This window comes from Petaurus breviceps, unplaced genomic scaffold (assembly GCF_028583685.1).
Source record: "Petaurus breviceps papuanus isolate PSGF00001 unplaced genomic scaffold, PetGlider_PUasm1.0 419, whole genome shotgun sequence".
NCBI lineage: Eukaryota > Metazoa > Chordata > Mammalia > Diprotodontia > Petauridae > Petaurus > Petaurus breviceps.
Window position 1 is genome coordinate 12,040,531 of NW_027186324.1, and position 21,516 is coordinate 12,062,046.

General features: G+C 37.9%; 1 protein-coding gene across 3 annotated transcripts in view; it reads left to right on the forward strand.

Moving 5' to 3' along the window:
• Positions 1-21,516, forward strand: part of PPEF1 (protein phosphatase with EF-hand domain 1) — a 171,365-nt gene that overhangs the window by 40,429 nt on the left and 109,420 nt on the right. For all 3 annotated transcript variants that reach the window (XM_069100717.1, XM_069100716.1, XM_069100718.1), the window contains 4 exons: positions 3,482-3,609; positions 8,145-8,205; positions 14,466-14,629; positions 19,460-19,574. In XM_069100717.1, the coding sequence (XP_068956818.1) occupies positions 3,482-3,609; positions 8,145-8,205; positions 14,466-14,629; positions 19,460-19,574 (468 nt within the window). The remainder of the gene's footprint in view (positions 1-3,481; positions 3,610-8,144; positions 8,206-14,465; positions 14,630-19,459; positions 19,575-21,516) is intronic.

The following is a 21,516-nucleotide window of genomic DNA, read 5'->3' on the forward strand; positions in this document are numbered from 1 at the left end:
TTATTTTTGTGGGGGAGAAGGCAGGGCAGTTGGGGTTAAGTGACTTGCCCAAGGTCACACAACTAGTAAGTGTTAAGTGTTTGAGGCGAGATTTGAACTCAGGTCCTCCTGACTCCAGGGTTGATGGTCTATTCACTACACCACCTAGATTCCCCTTAAGTTATTCCACTCTTGACACATTTCTGGGAAGAAGACATTTGTGGATTTGTTTTGCTTCACTATGACTATTTGTTATAAAGGCCCTGTTTTTAAAATTTTTTTTACTTTTGGGAAACAGGAAAGGGTAAAAGGAGTCAATAGTAATATTACCAAAAAAAGAGAAGAAAAGGAGAAAGTAATTTATTTAAATTCTTAATATTTAAATAATAAATAAATAAAAATAAATCAATTTTTAAAATATTTAAAAGAAAATGAACAAAAGAGAACAGAAGGGAGATCAGAAGGAGGCATAGACAAGCAGAATAGCCCTGAAGTGGTACGAGTCAGGAACACTTACCTTTGTGATTTTAAATCTTGCCTCAGACACTCACTAGTTGGGTGACCTTAGGCAAGTCACTTTAGTCCTGTTTGCCTCCATTTCTTCACCTGAAAAGAGAATTACAGAAGGAAAAGGCAAACTGCTCCAGTATCTTTGCCAAGAAAACCCCAACAGGGGTCATGAAGAGTTGGCAATGACTGAAATGACCAAACAACTAAAAGAGCAGAGCTGAATTTATTGTGTGTGTATCTGTATCTATTTTAAAACATTCCACACATAGTAGAAGTTTGAAATTTCACACGTAGTCATCTTTTTCTGTCCTACTTTGTTCTTCTGGGGATATTTGTTTCATGCAGAATAAAAAAGAAAGGAGAAGTGTCCATCAGGTTTGTCCATTTCAAGATAGTTGGTGATTTTTAAGAGAGCAATTCCAATAGGGTTGGGGATTTGTTGGATTGATTAACTTGGAAGCAGGCTTCTAGTGGAGCATCCCAAAGATTTGTCGAAGGCCCCGTGCCTTTAATATTTTTGTCAATAACTTGGATGGTGCAAAGAGGTGAGGGGTAGCTCAGACTACAGTTGCACGACTGAGCCAAGATCCAAAAGCATCTTGGTGGGCTAGAAAGATTACCCTACTGTAGCAAGATGAAATTTAATGGAGATAAATATAAAGGCCACCAGATTTGGATTCAAAAAGTCTGCTTTACAATAGGTAGGGGGAGGAGGTGTGGGTAAACAGTTCTAGGGGATCATATACTCAATACTAAACAACAATACTCCATACCAGCCCAAAAGGCTGATGTTGACTTACATCTCACTAGGAGGGACATTGAGTGCGTAACAAGAGAGATGCCCTTCTTAGACATTGCATTTAATTATGAAAGCCATGTTTTAGGAAGGATGTTGGAATGGCAGCTGCGTCCAGAAGAGACTTTAAGGTGGAGAGAAGACTGGAGAATGTATGAAATCAGTATTAGTTGAAAAAACTGAGAATTGTTACCTACTCTGGAGGAGATTTAGTGGGGACATGAGATCTGAATTCAAGTATTTTAAGGACTATCATGTAGAATGCTTTTTAGGGTAGAATTAGAAAAAATATAAGTGAAAGTTGCAGAGAGGCAGATTCATTTTGAAAGAATGAGAAAACTTCTTAATAATCAGATATAACCCAATTGGAAATGGTTGCCTTGGGTTGTAGTAGATTTGCTGTCACTTTCACTAAAGTGAAAGTTCAATGACCACTTGCTGAGAGAATTTCTATATATAACATAGAAAAAATTCTCTCAACAAGTGCACGGGCGTGTACAGACACACACACACACACACACTCACTTTATGTAAGTGGACCATTTTGTAAAGAGATTTTTATGCCATGTCAGTTTGCTCACTGGTGTGGGGAATGGAGGGAGGCGGGAAGGAGGGGGTGGGCTGGTTCAACACATGGGGATCAGTTACAGAGAAATGAGAGCAGTACATGGGACTAGCCATGTGGGGGTCTTCCTGAACCAATGGGAGAAAGGAGGGGGTCACATACACTGGGGCCTGACAGACACAAGAGAGGAAAGGAAAGGTGACACATGGGGTGGAAGACAGATCAAAGGTATCTGAACTCAGACGGAAGGTAGATACTTCAAGTGGACACCTGGGTGGGTGGGTGGAGCACGGCAAAGGTCTCTTGTCAAGTGCCTATCTGGCAGCTGTGACTGTTCTGCTTTCACGTGGACGGTTTCAAAAAAATTTGGGGTGGTGATGGTGATGTGTGTTGCAGAGAAAGAAGCAGAAGTTGGAGTGGAGAGAGAGGGGGAGAGAGAGCAAGCAAGCAATGTACTATACAGAAAAGTTAGCATGGGTGGTTTTGGAATATGGATTTCTTCCAAAATTCTTTATGTAAAGTCAAATTTGCATAATGAGAATTTAGGTAAAGCAAGAGCTCTTTCAAGAAAGATTCAGTCCGTCTATAGTGGACTTATGTGCTAGTATCCAATGAGTCTTTCTATGGTAACAAAGAACTTGCTTATTGAATTGAACTGAACTGAAATGAAATCATAGGATCATCGATTGGAATCTTCAGAGACCATGCTGTTCAAACCATACCTGAGCAGAAATCCCCCTCAACAAGTGGTCATCAAGCTTCTACTTGAGTAGAAGTAACAGCAAACCCAGTACATATTTTACAGACACTATGAGCCTATAGACTATAGACAGTCACATAGAATAGCTCTCCAAAATAAGAGCAGACAATATTAATAGAATGAGCGGAGAACTGAACACTTGTGTTCCAGTTTCCTGCTAATCATTTGCTATGTGTTACTCAGTTACTTGATGTTGTAGTTATAAGAGAAACAACGATTCAGACCTTATGTTTATCTCATAGGGACTTCGGAAAGTTTTAATGAAATGATGGAAATCCCATGCCTTTCTAGCCCTAAATGAAATGCTTGGAGGTATGCTAACTCTCTCAGGCCACTAGGGTACCATTTGGTGCACTGTAACACTGATACACTAAATAGTACCCTTGGGAACTGGAAAGAGCCATTACAAAAATTATTCTAAAATGATTTTATGAGAGCTATTTCTCAAATTTTCCATGACAACATGTATGAACAGATAAAATTAATTGTTTTTATACCCCGTTATTTCAAATTTCTGTAATACCTGCTGATAAACAACAAAATGGAAGTTTTACCCTTATCTTTCTTCTTAGTGCTGGCATTGGTACTTACAAGCAATGGGATGACTGAATAAAAAGTGGGTGAATAACAGAAATGAAGAGGGCAGGAGGTCTGGGTGGGTAATCTACACACGAGACAATGATCCTCCAGACAATTGGGAATTGACAACGTTTTCAAGAAATACAAAAAAGAAGACATACAATATAATTGAAAATTTTGTTCTCATTATTTTAGAATTCTCGATGAAATCATCTTTTTATTCCCTCCATAGCATCTGCTTCTATTGTCATGATGTACTGACTCTCTTGCTGGGTCTTTGTTGTTTTTGTAGCAATGAAGGCAGCTGTGCTCATTCAGAACTGGTACCGTTGTTACAAGGCGAGGTTAGAATTAAGGAGGCGCCAGGCTCTGAACATCTTTGAGTCCATTGAGTATGCGGATGAACAAGATCAAATGCAGGTTGGTATTTTTTTTTACCTAGTTCTTTTACCTTCTTCCTTTGCAAATGTTCACTCACCACCCATCTTCTAAAAAAAAAAATCATTCAATAAACACATATTTATTAAGCTCCTACTATGTACCACATACTGTATGCCAAGCACTAGAGAAGAATGGAATATAGTTCAGAAAAAATTTTCATTTTAAACTGAGGTGTATTATCAAAGAACTCCCTTTAATGTTCTTTACAGATGGCTAAATAATTTAGATCCAGGCTGAATCTCACTAAATAATGGGCAATTCTAATAGTAAACATTAAACCAAATTTTCCTGTAACTACCTCAGAATCAATCAAGGAGTGAAGTAAGTGGATGATTTAGGAGGAGGATAGTCCTTCTTGGAGTTCACAGAACCATGGAATGGTAGAATTGAATGGATTATCTATATTAAAGCTCTTTTTTAAAAAATGAGAAAACTAAAGTTCAAAGAATTAAAGTGACTTAGCCAGTGTTACATAGTTGGTAGCAGACTTGGTCCTAGAACTCAGAGCTTATTTTAAGCCTCTATTATCTTAGTTGTACCAAAAAGATGGTCAGAAAACAAAATCATTTTTCAAAACTGGCTTCCTCAATAAATGAGGATTTAGGGGAGAGTTAACCCACAGAAAAGCAGAAATAATGCTTTTGTTTTCTTACTAGCACAGTGCTAGGCACATAAAACATGTTCAATCCTTGTTTAATTTTGGTTTTGTATAGATTGTCTTACTTGACTCTTCCTTGTTTGTTGACCCCTCTTCCTATATCCAACCAATTACTAAATCTTGCTGTTCCTATCTCCACAACATCTTTCATATCTGTCTTTTTCTGTGTATCAGCCACCATTTAAATTTTGACACCTATTATTTTTTGCCCGAAATATTACAATATATTCTAATTGGTCTCCCTACTCCTACTTTCTCTGCTGTCTAATCTTTCTTTCACACAGGTGCCATATTAAAATTTCTTAGCATAAATTTGACCATATTGCTGCCCTACTACAAAATCAGTGGTTCTCTATTGTCTTTAGGATGAGATGCAAAATCCTCAGCCTAGTATTTAAAGCCCTCTTAATATGGTTGTCATATCCCTTTCTTTTCTTCTTTCATATTTATTCCCTTTTTAACTTTCTCCATTCTAGTCAAACTAGCCAACTAGTGGTTCCCCATATCTGACAGCTCTCATTTATGTGACTGAATAAGCTGCTTCCCCCGGTCCAGCATGCACTCTCTCCTTACCTGTGCCTGGTTTCCTGTAAAATGCAGCTCACTTGACACCCAGTACGTGAAACCTTTCCTGATCTTCCCAGTTGTCAGTGACAAAAAATAGTGCTAGCTTAATCAATTTAATAAGCATTTATTTAATATCTACTCTGTGTAGATATTTAATGTCTTAGGTGTGAGGTATTCCAAGATAAAAATGGAAATAGTTCACTCAAGAGTTTTACTTTCTCTTCTTCTGAGGTCATGTTTCGGGGGTTCCTAGCTTCATATTATTTCTTTATTGTTGCTGTTTTTATGTGTTTACTCATTTTCCATCCTTACTTCATGAGTTGAGATTTTGTGTTGGGACCAGATTCTGTGTACTTCTGGAAGGAATGATAGGGTCTTGTTTGGTATTGATTTGTATCATGTAGGTGCTGGGTAATGGGGCGAATAGGCAAAGCAATACTCACAGCACTGATGGCAACTGTGAATATGCTGGTGTAGTTCTGAATCACAAAATAGAACAGATACTGAATCAAAACATTTATTCAGACACCAGAAAGCTGAATTCCAACACCAGAAAACCAAATCCATCACAGCAACAAAGAAGTTAATACACCTTATCACCACAGGGAGCAATACCATTCCAAAGCCTTCCCCTTACAACACTCACAATCCTAGCCATCTACTTCCCTGTGTCCTCTGTCTCCCTCCGATCTAACTGCTCTGACTCACTTTCTGCTCCACCCTTTCCTGCTCTACCCATTCAGCAAACTCCTCCCACCACAGGCTCCATGGGATTATATTCAACCTACTAAGGGGCACGGAAGATCTTCCAATTCCCATTCCCGTTACGTGGGGTGCTGCATTTTTCAAGCACTAACTTGTCAAGGTGGTCTGATCCAGGGTGTAATCTGATTGTTGCTGTTTAGGGTGAAACCCTGGTTTGACATCAGTCAACCTTGGCCAGATCCAGTCCCAGATTCAATTTGCTTTTCTCCTTAACACTTCCAAGTGGGGGTTGTGGGGCTTGCCTTTTATTTCTGGACCCCTGCCCTGCGCGTGAAATGTTTTGCTGTGTCTTTGTGTGGACCTGGGCTGGAAAAATGTCCCTAATATATATTTTTTCCTTATATTTTTGATCTTTACTTGGTCTGATGCTATTTTTTTCCATCCTTGCTGAAGTCATTGTGAGAGCAACACTCTGTTCTGCTTCTGCTCACTCTGTCATCTTCAAGAGTCCTTCCAAAGCACTTCTCTGATTCGTTGGCTTCTCTTCCTTTTCCTAGCCTCATAATGCTTATGTGACAATGGGCCTCACTTAATCTCTGACTCAGTTTACTCCTCAGTAAAAAGAAGAGGTTGGAGTAGATGATCTCTGAGGACATTTTAAGTTCTACATCTGTGATCCCATGCTGTTCCACAAAGTTCTGTTCTCAGCCCTTTCCTTTCAACATTAACCTCAGCAAGTGAACCTCACGTATACATAGTTCGTGCTAGACCCTGGGCAAATAAGATCATGGAACTCTACATCTAGTTGGAAGATACACAAAGAGCTATAAAACAAACTGGTAAATGACCGAGTTTGTAGGGGCAGCACAGTGTTTTGTCAGAATAGTAGTGGGGTAGAGGACATCTGAACAGGAATTCCTGTGTAGGACATAACTAACCAGGTACATTTTTTAAAAGATGGAGATGTGATATAGTGGGTATTTCAAATATAAGAAAGAGCATAAACCAAAAGTTGGGCAGCATGGACTGTATAGGGGGGATAGCAAATGGTGCAGTTTGGCTGGAGTAAAGTTGGGGAGCATGGTATAAAAAAAAAGTAGAAACAATGAAAAGATTTGAATGTCAAGTCAAGGAGTTTTAACCTTATTTAATAGTCGATAAAAAACAATTTAAGGTCTTCCAGCAGAGGAGTGATGATTAATTCAGCTTAATTCAACAAACATGATTAAGTGTCTATTTCGTGAGAGATGGCACCCCTCCTCCCATCTTCCCCAAACTCACTCTTCCTTCTGGCTTCTGTTTTTACCACTGGTACTTCCATTCCCCTGATCAACCAGGTTAGAAATCTTGGTGTCATTTAAAAAATGTTTACTCTCCTTCACACCTCACATTCAGTTATCAATCTCTGTCAGTTATAACTTCACAGTCCCCTTCTTTCCATTCCTCCTGCTGCCATTTTGGTACAGACCTTCATTATCATCTGCCACAGATATTTCAATATAATAAGCTATCCTCCATATATATATATATATACTAGACTTCAAGCTTGGCTTTCTAACCCATCCTCTATGTAGCGAAAAGATACCTTATTTATGTGCAGACAGGAGCATGAGTCTGATGGTGCTCCCTTCACTTGATTTCCTACTGCCCATGGAACAGAATTTAGCCTCCTTAGCTTGGCATTCAAGGCCCTTCACAATCTAGTACCACTCTATTTCCATAATCTAATTACTACTAGATAACTAGAATTTATATAGCTCAGTATTTTTTACATGACACTTGATGAGTGTTTGTTTGTAGAAGTTGAACCTTTTCTCTTTAGTAATAATATATCCATTAATATTTGTTTATGGAAGTTGGATCTTCTATATTTAATAATATTTAATTATTATTATATATTAAATAATTAATATCATCTGCAATACTTAATTCATCAGTGCATATTGTTGTGACAAGGTACTTATCCTTGGAAAACCTTCCTTTTCACTTACTGAACCTCTTAGTAAACTTTCTAGACATTTTCTAGCTATGTGACCCTGGGCAAGTCACTCAACACTGTTTGCCTCAGTTTCCTCATCTATGACATGAGTTGGAGAAGGAAATGGCAAAACACTTCAGTATCTTTGCCAAGAAAACCCCCAAAAGGATCACAAAGATTCAGGCATGACTGAAAACAACTAACTAACAACAACAAAATCCTTCTGGACTGCCATAGGGTTATATTATCCTTTTTTAATGGTAGATGTAATGGGGGCAGGTTGTATTTGGTTGTTTTAATATGATTCTGATGGATTGTAAGCTTCTTGAGGATAGGAACTGTGTTCTTTCTGAACTTTGTATTCACCCTAGCACTTAGCATAATACATTTTTGAAATTGCAATCTTAGTAGCAGCTAACTTAGAATGCTGAAATTTCTGTGTCTTTAAAGAAGGCTGGCATGGAATAAACTGTTTCTATTCCTGCTTCTATACCTCTGTTGCCCTCAAAGAAAAAACAGATAGAAAAACTCAAATGAAGATATTTGTTGTCTTAGTATTTTGTGACTTGATTGACATTTTTCTTTTTCTTTCTCTCTTTTTTTTAGCTAGCCAACTTTTTCTCCTTCATGCTGGAAAACTATGTAAAGACTGACAAGAAAAGTTCAGGTAGGAAGATAAGTTGAAAATAAAATTGAGAAATGACTTTGAAAGATAAATTGTCTGGTGAGGTGAAATAAAGTACTAGAGAGAATAACCAAGAGGCTATAATGAAGAGTTAGAAGTATTTCTCAACCCTTAGCTTTTATCTGCTGCTGCTGCTGCTACTACTACTAGCATTCATATAGCACTTTGAGGTTTGCAGAGCGCTTTACAAATGTTATCTCATTTGATCCTCACAACAGTCCTGGGAGGTAGGTGCTACTGTTTTAGTGATGAAAATGCCAAGACAGTACAGGATCACACAACAAATGTCTGTGATGGGACTTGAACTCAGGCCTTTTGACTCTAGATCCAGTTCTCTTTCTACCACATCACTTAGCTGCCTAGGGTGAGCACAGAGCTCCAGCTGCTGCTCTGGGCTTGCAGAACTTTCTAACATGCCAGCCCACACAGCTCGTGATGCCAGAGCCAGAATACAAATAAAAATCTCCCCTGACTCCAAGCTTAATGCTCTTTCCCTACCATCCTGCCTCTCCTGTACTGCATGACCTCCTACAGACAATAATGTTGTGAAGTGACTTTTTGAGGACCAACTGTTGATGGTGTTGATGACATTGATGGGCAGCAAGTCATTGACTGGTAAATAAGGCAGCAGCTACCATGTCATAAAATGTCAGGGCCATAAGCAGCTAACCAACAAACAGTTACAATCCAGAGGTCACAATATTTTGAAATAGTGCACACAACAGGATATGGAGAAATGATCTTTTTCAGGTGAATGTTATTAAACATGGTTGTTCACATTTTTGTCCTCTTTTTCCTATAGGGTTTTTTTTTCCATTGTTTTTTTTTTGCTTGTTTTTTGGAGGGGGAAAGGCAGGGCAATTGGGGTTAAGTGGCTATAGGATTATTAATAATAAATATGGCCAACATTTATACAGCATGTTAAGGTTTATGGGTTTATATGATCTCATTTGATTATCATAACAACCCTATGATATTAGATGTTATTATTGTGCCTTTTTAATAATGACAATGATGATTATAGTTGGTAGAAATACTATCTTATTTGATTTGGACAATAACCCTAGGAAGTGGGTGCTGTCATTAGCCCCATTTAACAGATGAGGAAACTGAGAAAGACAGAGGTTAAGTGACTTGCCCAAGGTCATACAGTTAGTGAGTGTGTGAGGTTGGATTTGAATGCAAGGTCTTCCTGACTGCAGGTTCACTGCCCCTCAAGTTGTCGTGCATGGTCACATCATCAACTTGAGGGGCAGTATTGGTGCAAGAGAGTTGAAGAGGAGAGACATTCTTCATTCCTTCTTTGAGAGAGGCTTATAGATCTTCTACATGCCCGTCAATTCCCAAAGTCTTTTTTTTTTCTCTAAAAGAAATCTGGAACCACATATGAATCTTTCAAAGAAGGAATGAATGATTCTTCTCTCCAAAGCTGTTATAATAATAACTCTTCCGGGTTACTGTCATCATTCTTTCTACCAATCAGGAGAGTTTTAGGCAAAATATTCCAGATTGCAAAAAAAGTTTATATGATTTCATTTGATTCCAACGGGATACATAACCAATCAGGAAGCTGAGATTAAAAGATCCTACTGTCAAGTACATATAGAATTAATCTGAAAATTTCTCAGTCACCCAAACCATATCTTAAAATATCAATGATCTTTTGAGAAAAACTTAAGATCGTTTATCATAGCTCAGAATTTAGGCAATATCTGACTTCTTCTTAGAGTTTCTAGACAGTTAATTACACAACAATTAAGATTTTCTTCTTTTTCACATTATTATTTATCACATACTTCCATTTTCAGAATCAAAATAAGGACTAAAGACCATGCTTTCCATATAAGGTTTTGGTTAAATTTGGGACCATTTCTGTGTTTTCCCACTGATGCCATTATAATTTTTCCCTTTGAGTTGGTAACTTTTATAATGAAATTAGACTCTATATTCTATTCTCTTTTTTTAAGCAATCGGGGTTAAGTAACTTGCTTAAGGTTACACGGCCAGTTATTTTGTGTGGGTGTTAAGTATCTGAGCCCAGAACCTATCCCAGGTCCCCCGACTCTGGGGCCGGCACTCTTACTCACTGTGCCACCTGGTCGCCCCTATTCTCTTTTAAAAATTAAATGTTTTATTCATGTGCTTAATTTTTGTGCATTAATCACTAACCAATAATACCCCTCTACCAACAATAAAATAATATTCAAGCAAAACCATCCAGTGCAGCCACCGTGATTGATAGAACATAAAAGGTTTTGTTCCTGTAACTGACCACCTCTCTGTAATGAGCAAGGAGATATATTCCAAACTTAGTCATCTAGAGTGAATATTGTTCCTTGTATTTTGTCTGTGCAATCCTTTCAGTTCACTTTGATTTATGTTACTGTAGTCACTGTGCATAATGACTTTCATAAAAATCTAGAGAAGGGAGGGTATTTAGGAAATTGTAAATTATATTTTCCCTTGGTTATTTATTAGCTTTACATGGAAAATATATAAGTTTGATTAAGAACACTGGCCTAATTAAAATATTTTTTCTTCTCAAAATTGTTTTCTGTTTATTACTGGATATTATTGGACTAGCTAGGTGGATTAGATTGGTTGGGTAGGCCAGAATCTTGGTCGAAGTTAATATGTTAGATTTTATGTTTTTATAGATCAATTAATACCCTGATGGAAAAACATTGTCCAAAGGTCAAAATTTACACTTAGCATCTGAGTCAAACATCTTTTAAATGTGTGTCATTAGTCACAGAGAAGGTAAAGAAAGGGAGTGTGGATTGCTCTGCACTAAAAAACCTATCATTATGCCTGGAAAATATTGGAGCTGAGCTATATAGCAGTTCTTTTTCCATCTTGTGCTCCTATGCCTAATTCTTTGCACTTCAGATCCTGGTAACAATTTTCTATATCAGATCCATATCCCTCCTCTGCCAAGGAGTTTAGCACCAGACTCTAAATCTTCATTTCTATCCCAACTTCTGTCTTTATTCTAAGGATTTCAACACATATGTCAATACTTCCTCAGGCACCTTCCCCTCCCCTCCCAGTTCCTCACTTGTCTCAACTCCTATGACCTACTTCTCCATTCCCCCTTAGCATCTCAGAAGATCCTCAATTCCCCTATCGACTATAGTATTTTATTTCCATGATCAAGAGTTCTGATATTCCCTTATCCCACCATTACCTCATCATTCTCTGTGCCTTATTCCTGCTAACTCTCTCCCTTATCCTCACTGTGACCTCTATTCTCTCCATCTCCCACACTTCCCCAGTCTGCTCTGGCTCCACTTTCATTATCTTCCCAATCTTGACCCTGTATTTAGCCACTTCATCATTACACCAGCTTCTACTTTTGAATCTCTTGCCCTTGCCCTATCATTGCTTTATCTTGTCAATCCTCAGCCCTGGATTATTCCCACCATCTACCTCTTTTCCACTCAAGTGATCTGAATGCACTAAAGGGGCATTATTAATATATATATAATATATATATTAATATAATACAACTTGTATGTATGTTCTGCTATAAGTTTAGGTTATCTAATATCAGCTATATCTCATTGTAAGCAAGGCAGCCTTTTTTTTCTCTAATTGACTATCATTGTCTCCACAGTTACTATTCCAAAGCTTTAACTCTCCTTAGGCCTCCCATACCATTCATTTTCCTCAGCTTCTTAGGACCTTATCCCTGACTTTACTGAGAAAATAGAGGCCACTTCCTTAGAGCTCCCTCCTCTCCCATTATCTACATCTCAAAACCCTCAATGTCATTTACTATTCTCTCCTCCTTTAACCTAGTTTCTGATGCAAGATCTCTTCATCAAGGTTAACCCCTTGATCCCATCTCCTCTTGTTTTATGCAGATTACTCTCACAATTATTTCTCCCCTCTTCTCTCTTTTTCTCTCTTCCTCTCTAATATTCAATCTCTCCCTAAATCCTTCCCTACTGCTTACAGATATGCCCAGATCTTCCTATCCTAAGGGAAAAAAAAAAAGAAATCCCTTACTTCCTCCTACCATTCATCCCCTATGCTTTCAAGCTATAGATTTCTCTTCCACGGCCAAACTCCTTGAAAAATTTGTCTATCTGCACTTTCTCTCTTCACTTCTTTCAATCTGACTTGAACCTCATCATCACTGTCTTCAAAGAAATCAATAATCTCTTGATTGGTAAATCTGATGGTTTTATCTCTATCCTTATTTTTGTTACTTACATGACCTAGAAGTCTAGCAAATATGGTCTTCATACCTGACCAGAGAGAGCCAAAACAAAGGGGAAAAAAAGTATAGAACAATCTATCTAATGAACATCGATGCAAAAACATTTAAATAAAATATTAGCAAAGAGGTTATAGCAACATATCACAAAGATTGCACACTTATGGCCAGATAAGATTTATGCCAGAAATGCAGAGTTAGTTAAATATTTAAGTAAAGATATGAACATAACTGGCCACATCAATAACAACTACAAAATCATGATTATATTAATATATGCAGAAAAAATTCTTGACAAAATGCAAAATCCATTTATGCTTAAACACTAGAAAAAATAGAAATGAATGAAAATTTCCTTCAAATGATAAGTAGTATATTTCTAAAACCCAGAGTCAGCATTATATGTAATGGAAATAACTCAGAGTTCTTTCCAGTAAGACCAGGAATAGAGAAAAGATGTTCATTGCCACCATTAATATTTGCTATAGTTCTAGAAATGTTTACTCTAACAATAAGATAAGAAAAAATTAAAAGAATAAGCACAGGCAAAAAGAAACAAAATAATCACGTTGTGCAGATTATATGATACTTAGAGAACTTTAGAGAGTCAACTAATAATTTAATTGAAACAAAAATATTAACAAAGATGTAGAATATAAAGTGAACCACGTGAACTAGCATTTGTGTTTATTACCAATAAAATACAACAGGGAGTGATAGAAAGGTTCCATTTAAAATAACTACAGAATACAAAAACACTTGGGAATCTACCTACCAAGATATGCACGGGAACTATATAAATACAAAACCAAAACATTTTATGAAAGTAAAGACATACCTCAATAATTGGAGAAATATTAATTGTTCATGGATAAACTGAACCAATATAATAAATATGACCATATTACTTAAATTAATTTACCTAATCAGTGCCATACCAATCAAACTACCAAAGGAATACTTTACAGAGTTAGGAAAATAATAACAAAATTCATCAGGAGGAAAAGAAAGGTCAAAAATATAAAGGCAAACAATGAACAAAGTAGAAGAAAAAGGGACCTAGCCATGTCAGTGTTCAAACTATGCTCCACAACAGCAATAATCAAAATTATTTGTACTTATAAAAAAGAAGAGGTTGATCAATATAACAGATAGACATTCAACATACTGAAGCAAACAAATATAGTAGTTTAGTGTTCGATAAACCCAAAGTTCCCAAAGTGATGGGATAAAGACTCACTATTGGAAAAAAAATAAATTTCTGGGAAAACCTGGCAGCATTCTGGCAGAAAGATACATATACAGCAATATATACACATACAGCAAGATAATATATACAGTATATATCAAATGTTATACCATAAACAGATTAGAGGAACAAAGAATAAACTAACTTTTCATATCTTTGGATAATAGAAGAGTTCATAACCAAACAAAGATAGAGAGTATCAGAGAAGATAAAAGGAAAAATTGAGATTATGTAAAATTAAAAAGTTTTCTTCACAAATAAATTCAAAGCAGATTTTCAATTCAAAGGAGAAAGTCAAACTGACTTTCTCCCTATTCCTCACACACAGAACTATGGCTCCCATCTCTGTGCCTTTTCACTGTCCCCTTCTTGTGTCTGGAATGCACTCCCCCTTTACTTCTGCCTCAGATTCTCTCTTTTTTTAAGATGTATCTCAGGTGCCATCTGCTATGTGAAGCCTTTCCTGATCTTCCCAAATGCTAGTACCTTTCCTCCCAAATTAACTTGTATTTATTTAACTACTTTGTATTTCTTAATTATATATATATATGCTATATAGAATTTAAATATACTTGTCATCTCATTAAAATATAAGGTCATTGTCAGTAGAGATTGTTTCATTCTTTGTCCCTAGCACTTAGCACTTATTGACTGGATCTGACAATGGTCATTTAGTTAATTTAGAAATATCGCCACAAGATTTCTATATGAGAACAGTGCTGTGTTTCAACAGTTTTTTTTTTCCCTTCTAAACTATTTTTCCCTTTACAGACAATCTGCCTACACTTTTTCGCAACAAAGGAAGCCGAAAATCAGAGGCAGAGGATGTTATACGTGCTATAGAGGTACCAGATACTTATTATGGTCCTCGGCTAAAATTCCCTCTCACTTTTGCTGATGTAGTACTTCTTATCGATGCTTTCAAGGAAAAGCAGGCAAGTAGAGACGTGGGAGCTGTACTGATTCAAACGCATGTATGTCACCTGCATTGTAACAGTGTTGAAAATGTCTTTAGTAATGTCATCTTTCTCAAACCAAGATTTGTTAAGCTGACGATGATGATGAAATAGCTTACCTCTAGTCCACATTTTATAAAACACTCTTCCAAACAATCGGACATTTTAAATTCACGGAAGTAAAGTTTTACCTGGTCAGTATTTGGGAAAGTGAAGACTCGAACACAGATCTCCTGACTTCAGTTTCATTTTCTGCTTGTATCACACTTGCTCTCTGAAGACATATAACTCTATGAAAGACCAGTTTGAGCTTCTGAGACTTGCTGGCCCACTGGTAGGCAGATGTGACAGCCTTGTTGGTATTTCTATATAATGCACCATATTTCGAAGACTCATTCTCATGTAGAATAAAGGGAGTCCAGGATAGATAGATTTTATAGATTATTGTCTGGAAATATCGACCTTCTAAGGAAGCCTTATCAACCTTCTAGTCTGCCTTGCAATCTAACTCGCAAACCAAACTAATATTTCCTTTTTAATAGGTATTCTTTTGTCCCAACCTGTGATTTGGTTGGCATAGGGAACTCTATGCATAGAAATACATCAGCAAATCCACAATGAACAGTTTTAGCTTGAGTTTAGGGGGTGGGGAGGGGCGTGGTACTGAAAAGTTCTTGCTCAAGGTCACCCAGTGAGTCAGGTGAGTAGTGAGAGGAGTGAGATCTCCATCTATAGTACCATGTTCCTAATACATATTTCCCTAGTTTATAGGCTGAAATTGATCCAATTCAGTGTTTTCCCAGGAGTTATAGTTGAATGCCTTGTAGTTGCTTGTTTCCATTTTTGTCTTTTAATGGTTGATTTATTTTTATTTTGTTGTTTGGTTTAAATAGTTGCAATAAGTTAACTAAGGATATTTGTTCTAGTTTGGCCTTGTTCTGCTCTTTATTTGGTATGCTTTTGTAAGCCTTCTACGATAGCAGCTTGTAGCTGTATGTAACACAGCTTCCTATGAGGGTGGTACTGACCTTTGGCAGAAAGATCAAATGACCTTCAAAGAATCAGTCCCTAATGTATTCATGGAAACATGAACTCTTAGAATTGGAAGGGACCTCAGAGGTCATTTATGAATCATGACTTCTCTCTATGACAATTGTGACAAATAGTTATCCAGCTTCCATTTGGAGACTTTCAGTAACAGAAAATTTAGTACGTTGTGAAGGCAACCCATTCCACTGATGGGCAGCCTCAATTATTTGAAAGTTTTCCTTTATGTTTCCTCCCTGTGTGTTCTAGCCATTATTCCTGCTTCTGCCTTCTTGGTCCAAACTGATGGAGTTTAATCCCTTTTTAAATGGCAGGACTTCAGATACTCCAAGGTAAAACAAGACATGACTCTTCCAAGTGTTTTTTTTTTTTCTGAGGCAAAATATCCAAACCATCCCATTGAAGGCCCAATCATCCCTAATCATCCATTTCTTCCTAAGGATTGACTTTGATTTCTGAAACCCTTCTGTTCCTCCTTCTCTCTCAATTGCTTTCTGTTTTCATAATTTTGTATTTACCTATACCTTGGCAAGTTGTTCAACCTCTGACTGCTTTAGAAAACTCTCCAAGGCTTAATGTCACTGAAGGGTCCACTTGCATTAGAACAGGAGGTTTTCCTCACCTGGGAGTTCCATATGCCTCCCTGTTTGTTCTAGCCATATTATTCCTGGTTCTGCCTAAACTGATGGAGATTAATCCATTTCCCATAGGCAGGATGCACTTGTATCCAGGAGAATAAAGGAATGTGCAGTTATGTGATGAAAATAAGATTGCAGGTCATGGTGTTTTAGTTTATCTTGAAGGTATTTTGTATTCTGTCGTGCCTATTGAGTTCCTGTACTTTGACACTGTAGTGATGTCTATAATGGTTTTTGAAACAAGAAGAGCTAAATGGGTAGAGTTCTGGGCCGGGAGTCAGGAAGACCTGAGTTCAAATGTGGCCTCAGACACTTACTAGCTGTGTGACCCTGGGCAAGTCACTTAAACTCTATTTACTTCAGTTTCCTCAACTATGAAATGGGGACTAGTAATAACATCTACCTTCCAGGGTTGTCAAGAGGTCCAAATAAGATAATAATTATTAAAGTGCTTAGCACAGTACCTGGCAATAGTAAGCACTCTATAGATGTTAGTTATCATTTTAAAAAATTATTACTACTAGCTATGTGACCTCAGGCAAGTCACTAAACCTCTATTTACCTCAGTTTCTTCTTTTGTAAAGTGGAGATTATAATGGCACCTACTACCCAGGGTCTTTATGAGGCTCAAAAGAAATTATACTTATAAAGTGCTTAGCACAATGCCTAAATTGTATATACTAGGAGCTTAATAAATGCCAGCTATTAGCATTATCATTATCTTAAAATGCAGTCACGTTGAAGACTCGATCCTTTTTTCATATTTACTGATCAGAGACCTCCAAAGAAAAAGCGAATGTCTCCTCCTTCCAACCTCTCTGGTTTGTACCCCCTTATTATTGTCTCAGGACCATCCCAGTATTAGACTTTAATTTACATGGGAGTCAAGGCAAAGATATTGAAGGCCTTCATCGTGTTCTTCACATATGATATCATGTTGCAAAGAGAATTAAGCCGTTTCACAAGTTTCCTTCTTGAGACAGGTGATGTAGCTCTGCAGTATATGCAATGGGTGTCCTCAACTGGATGCTGATTTGGTTTGTGAAATTTAAGTGGAATCATATACTAACTAGAGTTGGTAGGGACCCATACCTTACTGGAAGAATACATCTTTTTACCATGTCCTGTGCAGTCTCTGACTGTTGGTAGATGGTACTGAAGTGTTGTCATTGCTAGCTGTGTGACCTCAGACAAATCACTTAACCTTTATTTATCTGTTTCCTCTTTTGTAAAGTGGAGACAATAATGGCCCCTACCTCCCTGGGTCTTGAGGATCAAAGGAAGTTTACCAAATATCTTAAGGGGAACAGGGATATAGGGGAAACTTACTAGTGTACTGGGGCAGCTAGGTGGCACAGTGGATAGAGTGCCAGGCATGAAGTCAGGAAGACTTGAGTTCAAATCTGGCCTCAGACACTTACTAGCTGTGTGACCTTGGGCAAGTGACTTAATTGTTTACCTCCATTTCCTAATCTGTAAAAGGAGCTGGAGAAGGAAATGGCAAACTAACTCCAGTATTTTTCAAGGAAAACCCCAAATAGAGTCACGAAGAATCAGACATGACTGAAAAAAACAGATAACATGGGATGTGGGGATCGGGTGGGACCTGGATCTGTAATTCCATTGGCATATGGAACTCCCAGGTGAGGAAAACCTCCTATTCCGATGCAAGTGGACACCTCAGCAACCTGAAGCCTTGGAGAGTTTTCTGAAGCAGTCAGAAGTGAAACAACTTGCCACGAATTACACAATGCACATTTTGTATCAGAGGCTGGAGCCAAGCCCTAGTTGAGCTTCCCGGCTCTAGGGTCCAACTCTCTGTCCTTTTAGCCACCTGTTTCTATTTATGTTTCTATATTTTGTTTGCTTCAAGATAGAAGTAGAGTTATGCTGCATAACTCTCCTGGGAAACTGTCTGATTGACTCCAAGTGTACCTCAAATCAGCCATTTCAAGCACAGAGGCATCTCAAGGTTCAATGTGCATCTGAGGGCAGGGTTTTTGTTTTGTTTTGTTCACATACTTGAGAATGCAGCTCCTTTGCCTCTCAGCAGGTCAGCTTTATTTAATAGCATGCCATCCTTTAAAATCAGCGTAGGTGCCCAGTGTCAGTAATAAGGCAAGGTACAAGCAGATATTCAACACAACTCTGCCTTAGGGATAGAGATTGGACCTGTGATTTCATTGGTATAGGGAACTCCCAGGAGAGGAAAATCCCTCTACCGATATAGATGAGCACTTTCTCTGTATCTAGTGTTAGGAGAGAGTTCCGATTTAGCCTGAGACACGATCTCTGTGACCCTGAGCAAGTCACTTCATTTCTGACTCAGTTTATATATCTGTAAAATGGAGATGATAATAGCACTTGTCTCCCAGAGTTGTTGTGAGGATGGAGTAAGATAATAATTGTAAAGCACCTGGCATTTTGCCCAGCATATAGTAAGTACTATAGAAATATAAATTATTATTAATCATCATCATAGCAGTGATGTCAAACTCAAAGAGAAACAGAGACCACGGAACTGGACTAGATTCCTGTGGGCTACATATTGACTTGATAATGTAATATTCTCTATGTTTTAGTATTTATTTTATTTATTTCTATTTTATTGTATTTTTCAATTTTCTTAAATATTTCCCAATGTCATTTTAATCTGGTTTTGTCCTTGCTCAGGGGTGTTGTGGGACACCTCTGTTTAGAACAGGAAAGGGTTAAATGTCGGACCCCCAGCATTATATTGAAAGTATATATCAGAGACAGAACTTGGAGCCTTCCTGGCTTCCAGGCCACCTATCAACAAAAAAACATTGTTTCCCCATACAATTTTAGGAACTTAAAAGGTACAATAACAAATTAAAATTTAAAAAAATCATTATTTGGAATTATAACATCCCCTCACATTCAATCCTCAGTCTACTCAGGACTCAGCTTTCCTTTTTGATTCTCCCATTACCTAAAACCCACTTTTTATAAAATTTCTTATGGATAAATCACAAAGGGTTTATCTACCTGAAAATAATTTGAGAGATGACTAGGAAGCTTAAAAACAGACTTGAATGACCCCTGTCTACATAATATAACTGTAGGTTTCACTCCAACGATGTCTTTGATTTTTTCTTTACAGATACTTCATGCCCAGTATGTGCTACAGGTATTAATAGAAGTCAGGAAGGTCTTGAAAAAGTTGCCAAATATCATTTCCATAACATCTGCCAAATCCAAGGAATTAACAGTCTGTGGTAAGGTCAAACTCTGAGCATTCTCATAGGAATTGCTGATTTTGTACAATTTTAAAAGGTGAAAGTTTATTAAAGGGGTAATATTATTAAAGGGGTAAAACTAATAATACTGAATTATCCATGAGGATAATTCTAAATTCCATTTCTCCCCCTGTTGTATGTAGGAAATAAGCATGTGACAAATAAAGGATGTTTTAGTATTTTCTCAAGGCACACAATTTTCTGATATGCTGATATGACCACTTAGATGCTGTCTTCTTTCCCTCCTCTTAGCCCCATCAGCCCACTCTGTCTTTCCTCAGAATTCATCTTTCTAGTATTTGTCATTTCCTACTCAAATTCCCATTTTGGAACTGAACTCTATTGTGTTCCCAGGAGCCTCATCACCAGGAAACTCACACCCTTCAAGATTGCTTCAGGCTTGGCACTTACACCTTCTACACTCAATAACTTGTGAGTTCTGATCAAGGGGTTGGCGGGTGGAGCTAGGAGCTCCTCCCAAAGCCTCCTCTTAAAGAGGACTCCCAGACCAGCCATCTCTTCCTTCCTCGCTTTCATTTCCCAATTCCTCCTTTGGATTGGACTCCATTATTCTCCTTTCCCCTCTACCCCCACTATTTTCACATTCCTTTTGTGTATTGTTTTCCTGCTGTTTTGAGGGTATGGACTGTCTTTCTTTTTCATATTTGTAACCCCAGACATGAACACAGATCCTGGTGCTTAATAAGTGTTTGTTGATTGACTAACTGACTGGATTTCTTACATTGGCTATGTAGCTGAAGGAGGATCATAAAGATGGTTTCAGACATTAAACTATTCTCAGCCTTGATTGTTGCTTTTTCCAGCTGGTCTTTAGCTTTTAGGAAAAGCAGGGACATTTTAGGAATCTGTTCCTTCTGGTGCTAAATGATCAGGTTGGAGATTCTGCTACAGTGTAGGTAAGTGTGGCAGGCTGTTGTTTCCAGACACAGTACACATAGTTGGTGCAAAGCATGCTTGTAACCATCATGGAATGACTTGTGTGGAATAGCAATCTCAGTAACTGTGGGGTCTTCAAGTCACAAAACAATGATGGCTATTCTTGATAACAGGTTTCTTCTTCCTTTCTGCCTCCCTCCCTCCCTCCCTCCCTCCCTCCCTCCTTCCTTCCTTCCTTCCTTCCTTCCTTCCTTCCTTCCTTCCTTCCTTCCTTCCTTCCTTCCTTCCTTCCTTCCTTCCTTCCTTCCTTCCTTCCTTCCTTCCTTTCCTCCCTCCCTTCCTTCTGTATGGGTCAGAAGACCACTCACCCAAAATAACTCAGAGAATTCTCAAAGTAGAAGCAAAAACTATTACTATCTTTTTGGAGAAAGGGTGTCCCCAAGAAAGTCAGAAGGGAGGAGAGCACTACAGAAGGCAAAAGCAAGATTATAAAGCCCTAACGTGGAAATTCCGCACCTTCTCCACTGTCCCACCTTACCATTGGTTGGTAAGGCAGGCTCACAGGCTTCTTATTAATGCCAACCAATTGGCGCAAAGCCCTCTCCATTCATTAACCTAATTATTACTAATGAGGCTCTAATTTTGTTAGATAACATACGTAATACATGAGGTGCACTAAGCAAGCACAGAAACAACTCCAGAATACTGAACCCCCTTCAGTCCAACCTAGATGTGTCCTTATCTGGGTCTGAGTGTCCCAAGGCTGCTGTCTGCTTTCTGATTGGTCAAATCCACCTGCTGCTGCTGCCATGTCCTTTTATTCTATGTTATTTCATTTTTAGTATTATCTAGGAGTTCTCTGGGAACTGGGAACCCAACTTCTTCCCAAGGCTACTGACTGGTACTTTTTATCAGTAGTCTTGTTTCAGCAATTCTTGCAGTTCTATAGAAACTTAACCCTCTGCTACCTCTCACACTACCATTCCTTTCCCCAAACTAAAAACACCTCTAATTTGGCTTCAAT